This window comes from Telopea speciosissima, chromosome 5, assembly GCF_018873765.1.
Source record: "Telopea speciosissima isolate NSW1024214 ecotype Mountain lineage chromosome 5, Tspe_v1, whole genome shotgun sequence".
In the NCBI taxonomy this organism is placed as follows: domain Eukaryota; kingdom Viridiplantae; phylum Streptophyta; class Magnoliopsida; order Proteales; family Proteaceae; genus Telopea; species Telopea speciosissima.
In genome coordinates, this window is record NC_057920.1 from 20,954,490 (window position 1) to 20,969,876 (window position 15,387).

A 15,387-nucleotide genomic window follows, 5' to 3' on the forward strand; every position below is an offset into this window, starting at 1 on the left:
ATATCAAAACAAGAAACAATGGAAATGGAACGAGTAGGAAAAGGTAAACGGTGCTGTTTTGTCAGAGGGCAAATAGTACAAGTACAATTATCATGAAAATAACTAGCAGAGTCCAAATGTTTTAAAGAAGAAATGACAGAAGAACCCGAATGATCGAGGCGACAATGCCAGAGATCAAAATCGGATTGAGCAGCAGCAGCAACAGAACGGGTGGGCATGTCCAATAAATAAAGATTGCCATGACGTTTATTCGTCGCAATAATCCTCCTCAAGTGTGGGTCTTGAAATACACAAGATATGTTAGAAAAGTGAACATCACAAGAGAGGGCAGATGTAAAGCAAATTATACATGAAAGTAGGGGCATAAAGCACATTCTCAAGCATTAAAGAAGGAGACAAAGAAACATTGCCAATATGAACAACGGGGGGTTGGGAACCATTAGGTAAATTAATCGGTAATGCTTGAGTTGAGTTTGAAATAAAAGAAAAAAGAGACAAATCCGAAGATATGTGATCGGTGGCCTCGGAATCAATTATCCAAGGAAGGGAACCGAAAGAAGAAGTGAGGCAAAGCTTACCTATAAGATTTGCAAGATGGTGGGAATTACCAACAGGAAGCAACGCCAAAAGTTGCTGAATCTGGTCAGCCGATAGAGTAGGTGACGAGGCAGATGTGCTCAATCCGGAGGAGACAGAGGCGGCCAAAGAAGAGAGCCGGGCTGGGCAGTAGTACCACGAGTTGTGTTAGGACGTTTAGAGTCCTTCCGAGGAGTCCAGTCGTCTGGGTAACCATTTTTTTTAAAGCAATGAGCTGCAGAATGGCCATCTTTGCCGCAAAAATCACAATGATAATGGGGCTTTGAATGTGTAGTGGTGCCCATTAAAAAAGTAGCGGCCATGGCAGCATGTTCAATCTATGAAGCAGGAAGTGAATGAAGCGACCGCTGTTGTTCATCTTGTAAGAGTAGGGAATATGCTTTGGCAATCGTAGGAAGTTGATCCATTAAGAGGATCTGACTACGAACTACTGAATATGAATCATTAAGACCTTGAAGAAAGTCCATTAGGGAATCAAAATAAAAAAATTCATGAAGCTTTGTAGCAGATCCACAAGAGCGTGGCGGCAAGGTGTGATAGGAAGCCAACTCATCGCAAAGGCTTTTTAGCTTAGTGTAATATGTTGAAATGGAATCGAGACCTTGCTTCAAGGTAGAGATGGAGCGGATCTCAAAAGTTTGAGGTGCATTCTTCGGAGAGAAGCGGCTATGCAAGTCAACCCAAGCATCCCGAGTAGAGTCAAACCAAAGTTTGTTATGGGCGCTGCCGGGAACAATGGAATGAACAAGCCATGATCTCACCATACTATTGCAACGAATCCAATGAGGGAGATCGGTGGACGTAGAGTCTGGCTTGGGCAAAGAACCATCAAGAAGCTGCAGCTTATTCTTTGCCTCAAGCGCCATGAGCATGGCATGATGCCACGTGGGAAAATTATTGCCATCGAGAACGGGGGTGATGAGAGGAGCGCTCGGGTTCTCAGATGCGTGGAGGAAGTATGGAGAATGAGCAAGTGATGGTGCAAAAGAGGAAGAACTGTCAGCACCATGAGTCATGGTGGGAAGATGATGATGGAAAGAAGGCCCAAAACTGATTAAGCTGATACCATGTTAAACGTATGGCATAATGTGTTTTAGATGGAATAAAAAACTTCTATTGATATGAAGATATCAATATATACAGATATTATAAGGTCAATCAATCAAAAATATATCCTAAGATTATGGGTTATCTTAGGAAAGAATCAATTCCTATCAATTATAGACAACTATGAAAATCATATGCTAACAAGGTGATTAGGAGAAATCATAGATCACCATCTTGTAACGACTAGGTGACCATGGTCATAGCCATGGCATGGGGAGAAGAGCTTGGAGATCTTGCACAACCTGATGATCGCAATGAAGAGACAGAGTCTCACCTAGTTGGGATGGGGATTGGCCGATCTGGATCCGATACATGGCCTGATTCGAAATACCGTCCCAAACTCAATCAGGTATTCATATCGGCTGGTGCTGATATTGATCCGAACGATACCTCAAACCATGTCCTGGGCATTAATGAAATGGGATAAGGATCATAATGATGATAGGAGTATTTTTTAACTTTGCCTTATAGAGGGGAGTATTCAAATCCTGTCAAATTGTGGATTTTTCTTCTTAGACGGTGGAAGAAAATGAAAAAATTATCTCCTGCAATTTCTCTGCTCGATCCATTTCCCAAAGTCTCTCTAATAGGGGGTAGACCCCATCCGGGCAGGGGGTAGGGTGGTCATTTTTGCCCCCTATGAGAGGAATTGCAGGAAATGGATAGGTAGGGAATTGTAGGGGATAAAGATCCAAAACTTTCTCCTTTTATATAAAAAAGGGTGGTACTTGCTCTATGTGTGGTTCATTACATTTTTTGATGTTGTTTGTTTGTTATTATACAATTTAAGTTTTCTCACTCTGAAATATTAAAAAATAATGCTTATTGAACACTAGAATTCAATTAATCAAATTTAATCACCTGTGTACCATTCCTTTTTTTTCTTTGATAAGGTGGATCACTTGTATAATATTTGTAATAAAATCTAACAATACCCCAATCTAGTGGCTTTTTACAATGGTGCTAAAATTGGACTGCTCCATGCTAGTGAGCATTAAGCTATATTATCAGCACATTGGATGTTTAAGAAAGGGCGACGAATGTTTTCATAAGATATCATCCCGATAGCCTATCAAAGCAACCTAAATATTGATCACTTGGTAGATTGGATGGACCATAATTTTATGGACAAGTAGACCTCCAAATTCTTTGTCTATGTATCAATAAGTTCAAACAGAGTTTGCAAAGTGACAAAAAAAAAACAAGAAGCTAAGGACTACCGGGGGGGGACTGAGAAAATACATTGATGTACAGAGGTAAAATGGGAGAGTATATTGATTGAATTTGATTTTAAATTTGGCATGTGGTTAATCCAAACCTTGGCCTATCTATATAACGGTCAGGATCTTCTACATTATCTAACCGTATGGCTCAAATCAGTGGTCCATTTTGATAAGCTTATTAGAATGTACAATGAAAATGAAGATAAGCCTTAAGAAAGGGCGATGCCTACAAGGGGAAAGTTTTCCCATGTGGTTTGTTTAGGAAACCTTTCCATAATGGCCTTAAAATCTACCATGTGGCAAATAAGACAAACTTAAATTTTGTGGACAGGTAAAATCCATGGTCACCTATTAACATGATAATTCCAACTCAAATGGAAGTTGCCGAATGACAAAATACAACTTGGAAAAATTTAGGAACATAAGAGAACATAATAGTGCTTGGAGTACATAGGTATGCATGGATATACATGGACACATATGCATCAATATTTGATTGAATTTGAGTTTGAAATGTAACATATGGCTGAGGTATTTACCTATCCAACAACACCAATAACCATATTCGTGGTTCAAAATGGTGGACCATTATGAAGTCCTTTAAAACGTGGCCATGCAAAAACAAAATTTCCTTTCTAATGATAGAACTTACATATTTATCCATAAAATAAATCAAGTGAAATTCTTATAAACCCTAGCACCTCCCATATGAAATGCAGATTATAAATAAAGAATTTAAAGAAAGAATAAAAATCGTTACTTCAATACTACCACCTGTCCCGACCACTACGATGGAAAAACTTCTGTTAGTTATCTCTCAAAAGAAAGAAAAAAAAGGAGATAACATATAAAGTGTTCGGGAAGGGAGATGCCAAAGCAAAATAGACCATAGCTAGGAATGCATCCTCACATACATTAAGGTATTCAAAATGAATCAAACAAGGGTTAGGATTACCTCAATTTCACAAGCACAACACCTAAGCATTTCAACACTTGTGCATGTGTCTCTACTCAACAATCGGGTTTCCCTTCTTGAGCAATGAAGGCTAAAGTTCATAACCATTAACCAGTGGAGTGCCTCAAGCCCATCCCTTCTGTGAGTTGTCCAAGCTTGATCAAATAGAAGCTACGTGTTGTATCTTGCATTGAGATGGCTTCAAGCTTCTCCAAGATCTCCTCCCCTTAATTTTTATCTGCCATTTAACTCTCTGACCTACCCCCCCCCTTTTTTCTCAGCTTCATTTAACCTTCTCTCCTGGATTAGGTAGGTACTCACTGCTACGCTAGGGATGAATGAGGGAGAAAGCCATCCCTTTGGAGATTTCTTTCCTCTTGCTTTGTCTGCTTTCTGTTTCTTGTTTTGGTTACTAATGCTTCGTTCCCCTCCCTCTTTATTGCTTTATTTGGCTTGATTGGTGTATCCTTCCTCGCAGGGGCACAACTCTTGCCTTTTTTGACTTCTTGGTTTTTGGTTTGATCCTACTGGATAGATCTTACCCCTTCTGGTATAATTTACTCCTTCCCCACCCCTGTTTTTCTTTTCTTTTTCGATTTTATTATGTGAAAGGGATCTTGCCACCTTTGCTTATTTCCTTTTTAGCACTTATACACGGTTTTCTCTCTTGTTCTGTTGTCATTTTCTCTTCTACAGGCTGTGCTCTGACTATGGCTTCACGTGGTCCCCCACGAAGACCTTATGGTTCTGGTTTTCAACGACCTTACCGTAGTTGCCGTCGGGTTGAGTTGGACTATGGCTGGATGGAGACTCCCTCTCGTCCTCAGCTTACTTTTGTTGTGGGAAGTGCTAATGCAATTTCCCTATCTTCTAAGCTGGGTGCAACTAGTCTGAATGGACGGAACTTGATCAGCTTCTACAATAAAGACCATCCAGTATTATTCGACTTCACTGTGGGTTTCCCTAAACCTTCCAAAGATATATTTTGGAACCATTTTTCTGGGATATGGGAACCGTTAGGTGTCCTTTCACTTACTTGGATTGCTGAGAGGATGTTCATACTTGAAACTTGCTCTATGGCTGCCCGAGATAACTTACTGAATCTATGCCCCTGGTGGTGTGGTAAAGCTCTTATCAATCTAGTCCCCCATGCTTTGGATGACATCTTGTTTGCTGCGGAAAGGGAAGCCATCCCTGTTTGGATCCAGGTGAGCCCGGTATCGATTGATGCCTTCTCTTATGACACCATAAAACAAGCTATTTCATGCGTCGGGAAAGTGCTCAAATTATATCTTAAACATGATCTTGGACTACCCCTAAAAGTGGCAAGAGTAAAGGTACTTTTAAAATGGAGAAGGCCGATCTGTGTTCATTCAAAAATACGTAATACACGTGGTGACCTGCTTCCTGTTGTGTTAAAATATGAGGCTTTTAAAATTTGTGGGCGTTGTGTGAGACTTTGTCATGAAGTCAGCTCTCTTAAGATGAACTTCACTGGTTCTAACAGATTTGATCCACAAGATGAGGCTGTTACTTACCCTTTAGATCCGCCTGCGCCTCTTATTATTGAAATTTTTGAAGATGGCAAAAATGCTGCAGCTTCAACATCTCATACGGCAATTCATGATTCTAGTAATGTTGCCCCGGTTGACATAGAATGGGAGCTATCTTTGTTCAACAGTTCACAAGACTGGGGAGTGGGATTAAACACTGGCTGCTTCGCTGACATGTTCAATGAGGTTACTAGTATAGATCCTCTCCCTCTTATTGGAGATACCCCCTTGGAGGAGATTATTTCAGCTTTTTTTGGACACACCTGCGAAGACACCTGATGTGGACATTGTACTGCACAGGCAGACTCCCTCTCTACCAAGATTAAGTGTACCCTCCCCTCTGGACATCAACCCCTCGGTGGGCATACCAATGGCACAGGCAGTCCCTCCACCGGTTGTCACTAGACCTAAGACCTTTTTAGGGGACCATGTTGAAGCTCGACCCTCCAAAAATCGTAAATTTGAATCTCTGGTCATCCCACCCTCTCTTGCAACCGAGTTCTCCAACTTTAAATCCTCCTTGGAACATTGCATTTCCATCTCCACCAACCCGGCCTTTTTCATTTCTATGGTGAAGAACTGGCTCAATTACATCAGTCTGACAACCTTCTGGGGCTCCTCAGATTTTAACTCTGATGATGGCATATCTCTCATTTCAGAACCTGGAGTAGCAATGAATCCTAGCTCACTTAATCCAGTATCTCTCTATAACCTCTACCTGGATTTTTTTAACTTTTTTACTGTCTTCTTTATTTTGCTTCTGAGCTTTGCACTTTGCACCTGGGATCTTAATCGGAGAGCTCTTCTTCGCTCTTTCAAGCCCCGCCGTGGTTATCGTTTCTGTATGTTTGTTGTTCATTTCTTTTGCTTTAACATGTTGGTTTTTTCTGGAACACGTGTGGCCTTAATAGCTCTTTCACTAAAAAATGCTTAGGTTTTCATGTTTCTAAATTGAAGCCTAATATTATATTTTTATGTGAAACCAAATGCCCCAATCATACCCTATTTAAGCTTAAGCCACCTCTTTCCTCTTACAACTCGGTGTGCTTCTCAAATACTGTGGGCACTCACGAAAAAAAAGCAGCACTTTGGGTTCTTACAATCCCTGAACTTATTATCATAGAGAAATTGGAGTCTGAGAATTTTATTGGCATTAAAATCAAGGATGGAGAATCTAACATCTCATGTTTGATATGTTTGTATGCTCCACCCCACTTACCTGAGAGAACATGTTTCCGAAAAAAATTCTCAGAGTTTATCAATCATTTAGATGTTGTTTTTGCATAGTCGGTGGCTTTAACGAAATTCTTCACAGTCATGAGAAATTAGGGGGTGCTATTTTCCAACCCTCTGCAGCTACTCTTCTTCTGAAAGACATCATCCAATCTCATTCTCTTGAGGATGTTTTTTTTGGTGGTTCAAAATTCTCCTGGTCGAATAAACAAAAACCACCTAAGCTCATTACAGAATGCCTTGACCGAGCTTTAGCTTCCCCAGAATGGCTATCTCTTTACCCCTGGCCCATATCACTAAACTATCACCCCTAGGTTCTGACCATAACCCCATCCTCCTTTTTACATCTGGAAACTGAAAAAGCAATAAAAAACTTTTCCATTTTCAGGAGGCTTGGACACACTACCCAGAATTCACCCAATTCTGTGCATTTGCTTGGAATGCTGATCCTAATTGGAATTTGACATCAAAGTTCTTTCTCCACCTCTTTGAAGTTCTGGAACAAGAATACCTTTGGACATATTAACAACCTTAAAAACACCTTGTTCCTTAATTACCTATCCCACTCGGATTCTTTGTTCCTTAATCAGGAAATCCTCTAGACCATCAACAGAAAAATGAGTTGGATTTTTGCTGCTGAGGAAGCCTTTTGGCTTAAAAAATTGAGACATCTCTATATTAAAGATGGGGACAGAAACACAAGATTTTATCATTTGATTGCCAAGACCAATTTGAGAAAAAGAAGGATTAACTTTATCAAGAATGATTTGGGAGTTATGATAACTGACCCCTTGCAAATTGCTCTTGTCTTTTCTAACCACCTTAAATCTATTTTCACCACCTCTAATCTCCTAGATGCCAACTTTGTGGAATGCTTATTCCCATCTGTTCTCCCCCTGGGGAAACTCCCCCTCTTTGTAGTCCCCCTACCCTTGATGAAATAAAAAAGGTTGTCTTCTCTTTTGGACCCTTAAAGACTCCCGGATTTGATGGCTTTCAAGCTATCTTCTATAAAAAATACTGGGAGATTATTCATCTGGACTTGTTGAATATGGCCTTACAGTTCTTTAACAATGGGTACCTTCCCCCCGGAATCAACCATACACTGATCTGCATGATTCCCAAAACCGAAAATGCTACCACTGTTGCTGAGTTCAGACCTATTAGTCTATGTAATGTAGCTTACAAAATTCTTTCTAAATTATTGGCCAACGGCACCTTACAATCTTTTATATCACCCTACCAAGCTGCTTTTGTCTCTGGGCGACAAATTATTGATAACATTATTATTGCCCAGGAAAATTTTCATTTTTTTAAATAGACCAGGGGCAAAAATGGATTTGTTGCTATCAAAATTGACATGTCCAAAGCCTATGATAGAGTTGAATGGAATATTATTCGTTCTATTTTTATTTTCCTGGGATTTGGTGATAAATGGGGAACCTTGGTCTGGTCTCTCATATCTACCACCTCCTTCTCTATTAAATTAGATTGGAGCCCGTTTAACCACTTCTTTGCTTCCAGGGGAATCCGACAAGGGTGTCCGCTAAGCCCCTACCTTTTTCTTTTAGCTATGGAAGTCCTTTCCCGACTTTTTTCGACCTATCGGGATCTTAATTTGTTTCATGGTGTTAAAATTTCCAAAACTACCCCTGAAATCTCACACCTTCTTTTTGCTGAAGACATTTTTATTTTCTGTCGAGCTACTTCTGATGATATTTTAACCATTAAAGCTATTCTTGACCTTTTTTCTGATCTGTTTGGATAGGAAATAAATTTTAAGAAGAGTGGTATCCATTTCATTAGAAATGTTCCAACTGAAACTAAGATTTCTCTCTGTTTGTTATTAGGTATAAAGGAGATGCCCAAAGATTCTTTATATCTAGGAACTAACTTGTTTCACTGCAGATCAAAGGTCAAAGAACTTGACAGCATTATGGGTCGTACGCAGCGAAAACTTTCTTCTTGGAAATCAAGACTCCTTTCTTTTGCTGGCCGTAATGTATTGATCCAGTCTTTTCTGGCTTCTACCCCTTCTTACCTGATGCAGTGCTTCCTCTTTCCCCTTAAAATTTGTAAATCCATTGACTCCGTTTGCCAAAAATTCTGGTTAGGGGACACCTCAGGAAACCAAAGAAAAACTAATTTTATCTCTTGGAGTAGAATGTGTAAACCGAAATCCTCAGGTGGATTAGGATTTCGAAGGGCTGAACATCATAATAAGGCCTTGTTAACAAAACTGGGCTGGCGATTACTGACTGAGCCTTCTTCTCTGTGGTCCATGATTTCGAAAGCTAAATATTTTCCCAAACTGTCCGTTTTTTATCCCAAAACTAGGCTCAAGATGGGCTCTTGGACTTGGAACAGTATCAATTGCATCTCGTCAACGTTGGATAAAATGCTTATTAGGAAAATAGGTGATGGAAAATCAACTTTTTTTTGGACTAATAAATGGGTACCATCCCTCCCAGGTAATCTTCTACACTCTTCCCTGATCCCTCCAAATTCTAGAAACCACTTAACTAAAGTTGAGGAATTTGTCTTGAATTCTAATTGGGACCAAACTTTGTTATCTCATTATTTGTCTGACACTGTTTCTTCTTGTGTTCACTTAATTAATATCTCTCTCCAAAATGACAGCTGGTGGTGCATTAAATCCACACATGGAATCTTAACGACTAAACTAGCTGCTAGAGCGATTAATTCTAACTCTGTGGATTCTCACCCTATTATCAAATCTTGGTGGAATTTCTTTTGGAAACTCACAATCCACCCAAAATTTAAAGTTTTTTTTTTTTTTTCTGGCGTTTGCTAAATGCAGGACTCCCTCTCAAGGCCACTCTTTCAAAATGGCTCCAGATCGATCCTTCCTGTGCTCTATGTGGAAATTGTATCGAATCCACTTGGCATCTATTTTTATCTTGCGATTGGGTTAAACACATATGGGCGGCTGGACCTCTAGGCTTGAGAACCGAACATTTGAAGCATCCAAGCTTGACAGATTTGTGTATCGCTTTTCTTAGCAATCACTCTTTGGGAAGACAATCTTTAATCTGGTTCTTTAGTGTGTTTATTATTACTTGTTATTTTATTTGGTCTTTATGTAACCAAGTCGTCAATAGGACCAACAGACCTGACCCCCTCTGGATTCTAAATAATGTGAACAGATGGATTTCTGATTTAAAATTATCCCCTCCCTCCATTTCACCCCATAATATTGTTACTGATAGCCACCAAGAGGTTTACTCATTTATTTCTTCTGACATTATTCCTGTTCTCAATATTCCTGTTTTAATTTGTGCAGGACACTACATTCCTGGACTAAGATTGGCAGGCTGGTCCTATATCATATTACTAGGAGGCTGTTTGGTGTTTTTTGCTGCAGGACATATAAATACTACCAATAATATGGAACCTGACTTGTTTAGTATAAAATCTGGTATAAACCATGCCACGAGTATGGGGTTGAAGATCCAAGAAGTATGGTGCTCAAACAAGCAAATCATCGACGTTCTTCCATCTCCGACCACACATCCTTGGCCCTGGGAACTTATCAAAGACCTTATTTATATCTCTGATAAAGCTTCTAATATATGCTTTCTATATAAGAACTCCTTGTGTATACAACTAGCTGTTAATCTGGCTAAATATGGTTACTGTAAAAACAATGTCTATTTCTCTAGTATCTAATATATTCTGTTTGTATTTCATCCAAAAAAAAAAAAACCCCTAGTCGTAGGAGAAGAAGAGGAGAGAAATTCAAAAAGTGGATTTCATATTGATAATCTCTCCCATTCACAGATTAACATTGTGAATCTAATGCACTGATAGTTAGTCAATATTAGCCCTTGGATTGGATTTTAAAAGATTCAATATCATTATTCTAAAGATTCAAAAGGTCTTTATTACTTGTCTAAAAGGTCATTGTCATTGTCTACTTTTATTTAAATTTGAGCTTTCATTTTCCTCCATTTTTTGAGTTGCATTTGTAAAAGAACCAATGATGTTTAGTCCCACATTGGTTAGTTTCAAGGATGTGAGCTTGCTTATAAAGAGAAGTGTGTCCTCTCACTTGTGGGGGGGTTGGTTCGGGGTGCTATTAAATCACGCGCGCGCACGTGTGCCAAGCCAAATCGGGCCGGGCTGTGGCCAAGTCCGAGTGTGGGTGTGGGTAATGAATAAATATCTTATTTTTATAACAACTCCATACTATGCATCTATTAATACATGTACCTTACCTGTACGAGTATGTACTGGTACCTGTACATACACTAGGAGACACCTGAAGTACAGGGACGCCTGTATACATACAATACCTTTTAGAACCTACCTCTACGTATACTATAAATACAAGGGTATTGGCAGGGGTATACTTCACTTCTTCTGTACCCGTTTACTGCATCTTATGGAGTGTTTGCTTCTCTGTTTTATGTTTCTATCAGAGAGGGTTCCTTCTCTGCTTCTGTCCGTCCTTTCTGTCTCTGGAAAGAGGAGTGTTGAGTATAACTTTCGGACCCTTTCTGTAATCACTTTGGGAGTGCCGCCTTTAGTGATTAGTGGATCGTTTCATCTTGGAGGTATAATCGCACTGTACCCGATCTGCACTAATAAGGGGCGATTAAAGACCTTAAGGAGAGTGTCATCTAGATACGACTCGATCCAACATTCTGTCTTCTTTGGCGATATTCTGCGAGTTACAAGTACGTATATTTATTTGGATATTTATATTTCGCACTGTTGCTTATACTTTTATATTGTTCTACCCATAGTCCAGTGATAACATTAGCTTTAAGTTTAACCTTTTGTACAACAAATCGTAGAAGGTTCAATTGCAATAGTGAGACCTCTCAATTTTTGAGACTATAGTGCCAATGATGAGAGTCCTGTGGCTAAATAACAAGAGATGGCAATCCATTCAAGACTACCATAATAATATAGTTCAATACACATAACATGAGTACTTACATCTATATTTCTAGAAATATACAAAATCATACAAACTGAATGCCTAATTCATTCTCTAGTTGCGAGCATTTTAAGTATCTAACATGAATGCATATACAATCTCACATAAAAATGATTAGAATTAATACAATTTAAATGGTTCAAATTGAATTTTTTTTAAGGAGTTATTCAAATTGGATTTGATAGACACACATATCCAACATAAAAATCATCCATCATGTAGAGCATGTGGTAGCAGCAAGAAAGGGTACTCTTATGTGATTTGAAGTGTGTGCTGATCCTTCACGACACAAACACAAGACAAATAAAGGTAGACAACGATATTATTTAAAAATAGGGAAAACAAAAGTTGGAAACTGCAATGCTCTTTTTGCCCACCTAATTGAGGAAGTAGGTGTCTAAAGATTCGGACCAACAGAATTACACCGATTGAAAACGATTGGAGTGAATCGAAACCAATCGACTAAATTGAACTTCTTATTGGTTTTGAATCTTTTTTTGGTTATTGGTTTTGAATTTTAGAAATCAATAAACCAAATTGATCAAAACTGTCCGGTTGGATTGAAATAGAGAAAAAAGCACTGATAGAAAACCAAAAAAACCCCAAGAGAACGCTAACCGATCATGTAGCCCATGCACCAGAATGGTAGCCAATGAAAGTGCACATAGAGGCAATGGGTTAGATGCGATTTTTAATTTCATTGGGGGCTGAATGGTCTTTTGTGCACAAAGACATTGATTTGTGTATAGGCACTAGAACCACCCTAACCACGTGACCGGTTAGTGTTCTTATCCTCTTTTTCTTTTCATTTATAAAAATCAAGATCAGACTGATAAGAGATCAAAATGTCTAGACCAAACACCTTACTGGTCCAATTTTACTTTAATCCAATAAATATATAAAACAAACTGACCGTTTGACACTCTAAGGTTGTGTTTGGTATGCATTATTGTAACACATTCTAGGTTGATTTTGCATTCTCAAATGATAAAATAACTATTTTTTATCATTCGAGAATGCAAAATCGACCTATAATGCATTTCAAGAATACCAAGCACAACTTAAGTAAGATGAGGAGAGAGATATTATGGAAGAGATACCACCAAGTGAGCTAAAATTACAGATGTAAATGGATTGTATATGGATCGGATATGAATCAGATGTGATCGGATCCAGATATTTCAGAATCAGATACAGATATCTCTAAATGGATATGGATGCAAATTGAATTTGGATTTTTGACTATTTATTTACATCTTTCACTTGTGTAACCTAGACCTTCTTCTCTCGACAAATACGATTCATTCTCAATCCATGTATCTTAGCCTCATGATTCTCATTTCCTCATTCCTTAGAACTTTTATGATCGGATAAACTTTTTTTGGATTATACGAATTTTTTTTGGATATTTTTAAACGGATCCAGATGCCCCTAATCCAATAGAGATGCGAATTAATTCGAATTTTCGAATATCCATCAACATCCCTAACTAAAATTAAGGGAAACAATATCCGCAAGCAATGACGTAGCAGACCTCACAAGCAGAAGCTTCGTTTTATTTCGTTTTCTAAACAAAAATCCAAAACTAAATTACCAAAATGCCACTTAATTTATTCTATATTAAGGAATAAGCTGAAAGCATCATGACAGATTCACGTACTAGGGATCACCGCCGTGGCGCCGTTATCATCAATCACGAAAAGAGCAAAAAACATATTCCTTGTTTCAGGGTGTTTTAGTAAATAGTCAAAATACAATAATACGAGTTCCAATATTTGCCAATGAGAAACGGTAACTTATGTTTACCAAAAGATAGAGAAGCGGTAAATGATAGAAGGGCATTGTTGTCATTGCACGAGGCGCTCAAACATGCCGTGTTGCTAATTTTATAAAATATTCTAGAAAATCGACGGGACACGGACATCGTTTTTAGTTTTCTTGGGAGCCGGGAGTACAAATTCGGGTTTGACTCCCTGGCTCTGCAACTACCATATTTACCTCGCACTCCCAATCTTTTCTTGGTCGGTGAACATGGAATCGCCGGAGATGAGAATTAAGCTCTCTCTAGGGGTTTTGATTGTTTTGTATCTGTTACAGGCAAGAATTCACTGATCATGGTTACTACTTCAGTTTTCTTGCTACGTTTTCTCAGTTGGTGTGGCCTGATTTTCGTTTCAGTTCGGCGGTTGAATGTCGATGTTCTTCCTACGAATTTTAGGTTTTTTGTAACAACAAACAGCTCGTTAGATATAATCCATTATCATTAGAGGAGATGTTTCTTAGCTTGGGGATTTTGTGCTGGTTTTCACCTGGTTTCACGAAGTATTCGCTTTGTTTTGAATCGAGAAAGACCTAAGATTGAGTGCCAAATTTACTGGGGAAAACATTTATCTGCATAGTTCGGTATTTTATCTTTTCAATCCTTTATAAGTTTTGCTGAAAACAGGTCACTTTACTGAACATTGGAGTTGAATGTGTTGTTTTTTTGAGTGCCTTGGATAGTTTGGAAGTACGTCATTTCACCTTTTTGGAACGAGGCTTGTTTCTTCTATAAACTGATTAATAGTATTGATCGTGGAGGCGCATCTGTGTCCATCTAATTTCCAGTATTATGAATGCAGGCAACTGTTTTAGCTTTTGAGAGTGGAGGGAGTTCTGCTTCGCGGTTTCTTTTGCAGTCCAATGCTTCCTTGAGGTAAGGCCAATTTATGATTACCTTAATTCATTTGTTGTGTCTAAAGGGAATCGATTATTCTTATTAGAGGATGATAGTATCACAATAATTACTAATTTTTAGATGTTCTAACTTCTTATGTGGAGTTTCCCTGGGTGTGAGAGTTCATATCATGGTTAACCAAATATATTCTCATCTAATTTGTATGTTTTTGAAGTTCCACCAAATTTTATTTTTCAATATAAGCTAAAAATTTTGAGTTTTGTCCACATAACTTGCCAATCTGATTCACAGCTCTCCAGGTGTTACTGAATTAGGTACCCATGGTCCATACTGACAATACTTAAACTCTACATTATTGTTGGGTGCCTCTATTCCAATTTTTGTTTTTCTATGAATAACAGTTATATTGGGATAGTAGCCACAAAGTGGAAAAGAAAAATTGAACATGCACTCCTTGAAAGGCCACTAGAACATGTAGATATCTGAAAGTTACATGGGAATATTGTCACCCAAATATGTAATTCGCCCTTTGCACCTATAACGAGTTGGTTGAGGCTTACATAGGAGTGGGAAGGATGTGGTTCAACAATCTCCAAGGTCCTGGTTCCCTTGATGAGATCAAGAAATGAATAGTAATGCTACAGCATGATTAAAAAAAAATCAACTATGACTTCTACTAGGGAAAAATTTTCTGAGTAAGTCACCTCACCTCTATATGGGGGTTGAGCCACATGTAGCACTGTCATGTCCAATTCAAATTTTAGATATTTGGGACACCTATAGGTTGGCCAAATATCAAATTTAGCGGCTCAACTCAACCTCTTGGAGACCTTGTTTCTACTCTTTTGATTGTCGTATGAGCTTTGAAACCATTTTGAAAAAGTTCACATTTTTTACCATGTTTTACGATTTATTCTGCCATGGTGAAATCCATTTGGGGTAAACTGACCATATATCCAGGGGCAGGGGGCATAGGCTGGATGCCCACCGAAACTTGAATGCTAGATAGGCTGCCACTGGCAGATTCCTTGCAGACTTAGAGAAGTTTCTGATTGATGCACATTGAGATGCAGTTC

General features: G+C 38.6%; 2 protein-coding genes across 3 annotated transcripts in view; one reads left to right on the forward strand and one right to left on the reverse strand.

The window, feature by feature from the left end:
- Positions 1 to 914: 914 nt before the first annotated feature.
- On the reverse strand, positions 915 to 1,613 carry LOC122662856. Its single transcript, XM_043858565.1, has one exon. It carries the CDS (start codon positions 1,611 to 1,613, stop codon positions 915 to 917), a length of 699 nt encoding a protein of 232 aa, XP_043714500.1.
- A 12,621-nt stretch (positions 1,614 to 14,234) lies between these two features.
- LOC122662175 (NPC intracellular cholesterol transporter 1-like) overlaps positions 14,235 to 15,387 on the forward strand; it is a 179,895-nt gene continuing 178,742 nt past the window's right edge. For both annotated transcript variants that reach the window (XM_043857743.1, XM_043857744.1), the window contains exon 1: positions 14,235 to 14,329. In XM_043857743.1, coding sequence (XP_043713678.1) covers positions 14,250 to 14,329 — 80 coding nt within the window. In that variant the 5' untranslated portion in view covers positions 14,235 to 14,249. The remainder of the gene's footprint in view (positions 14,330 to 15,387) is intronic.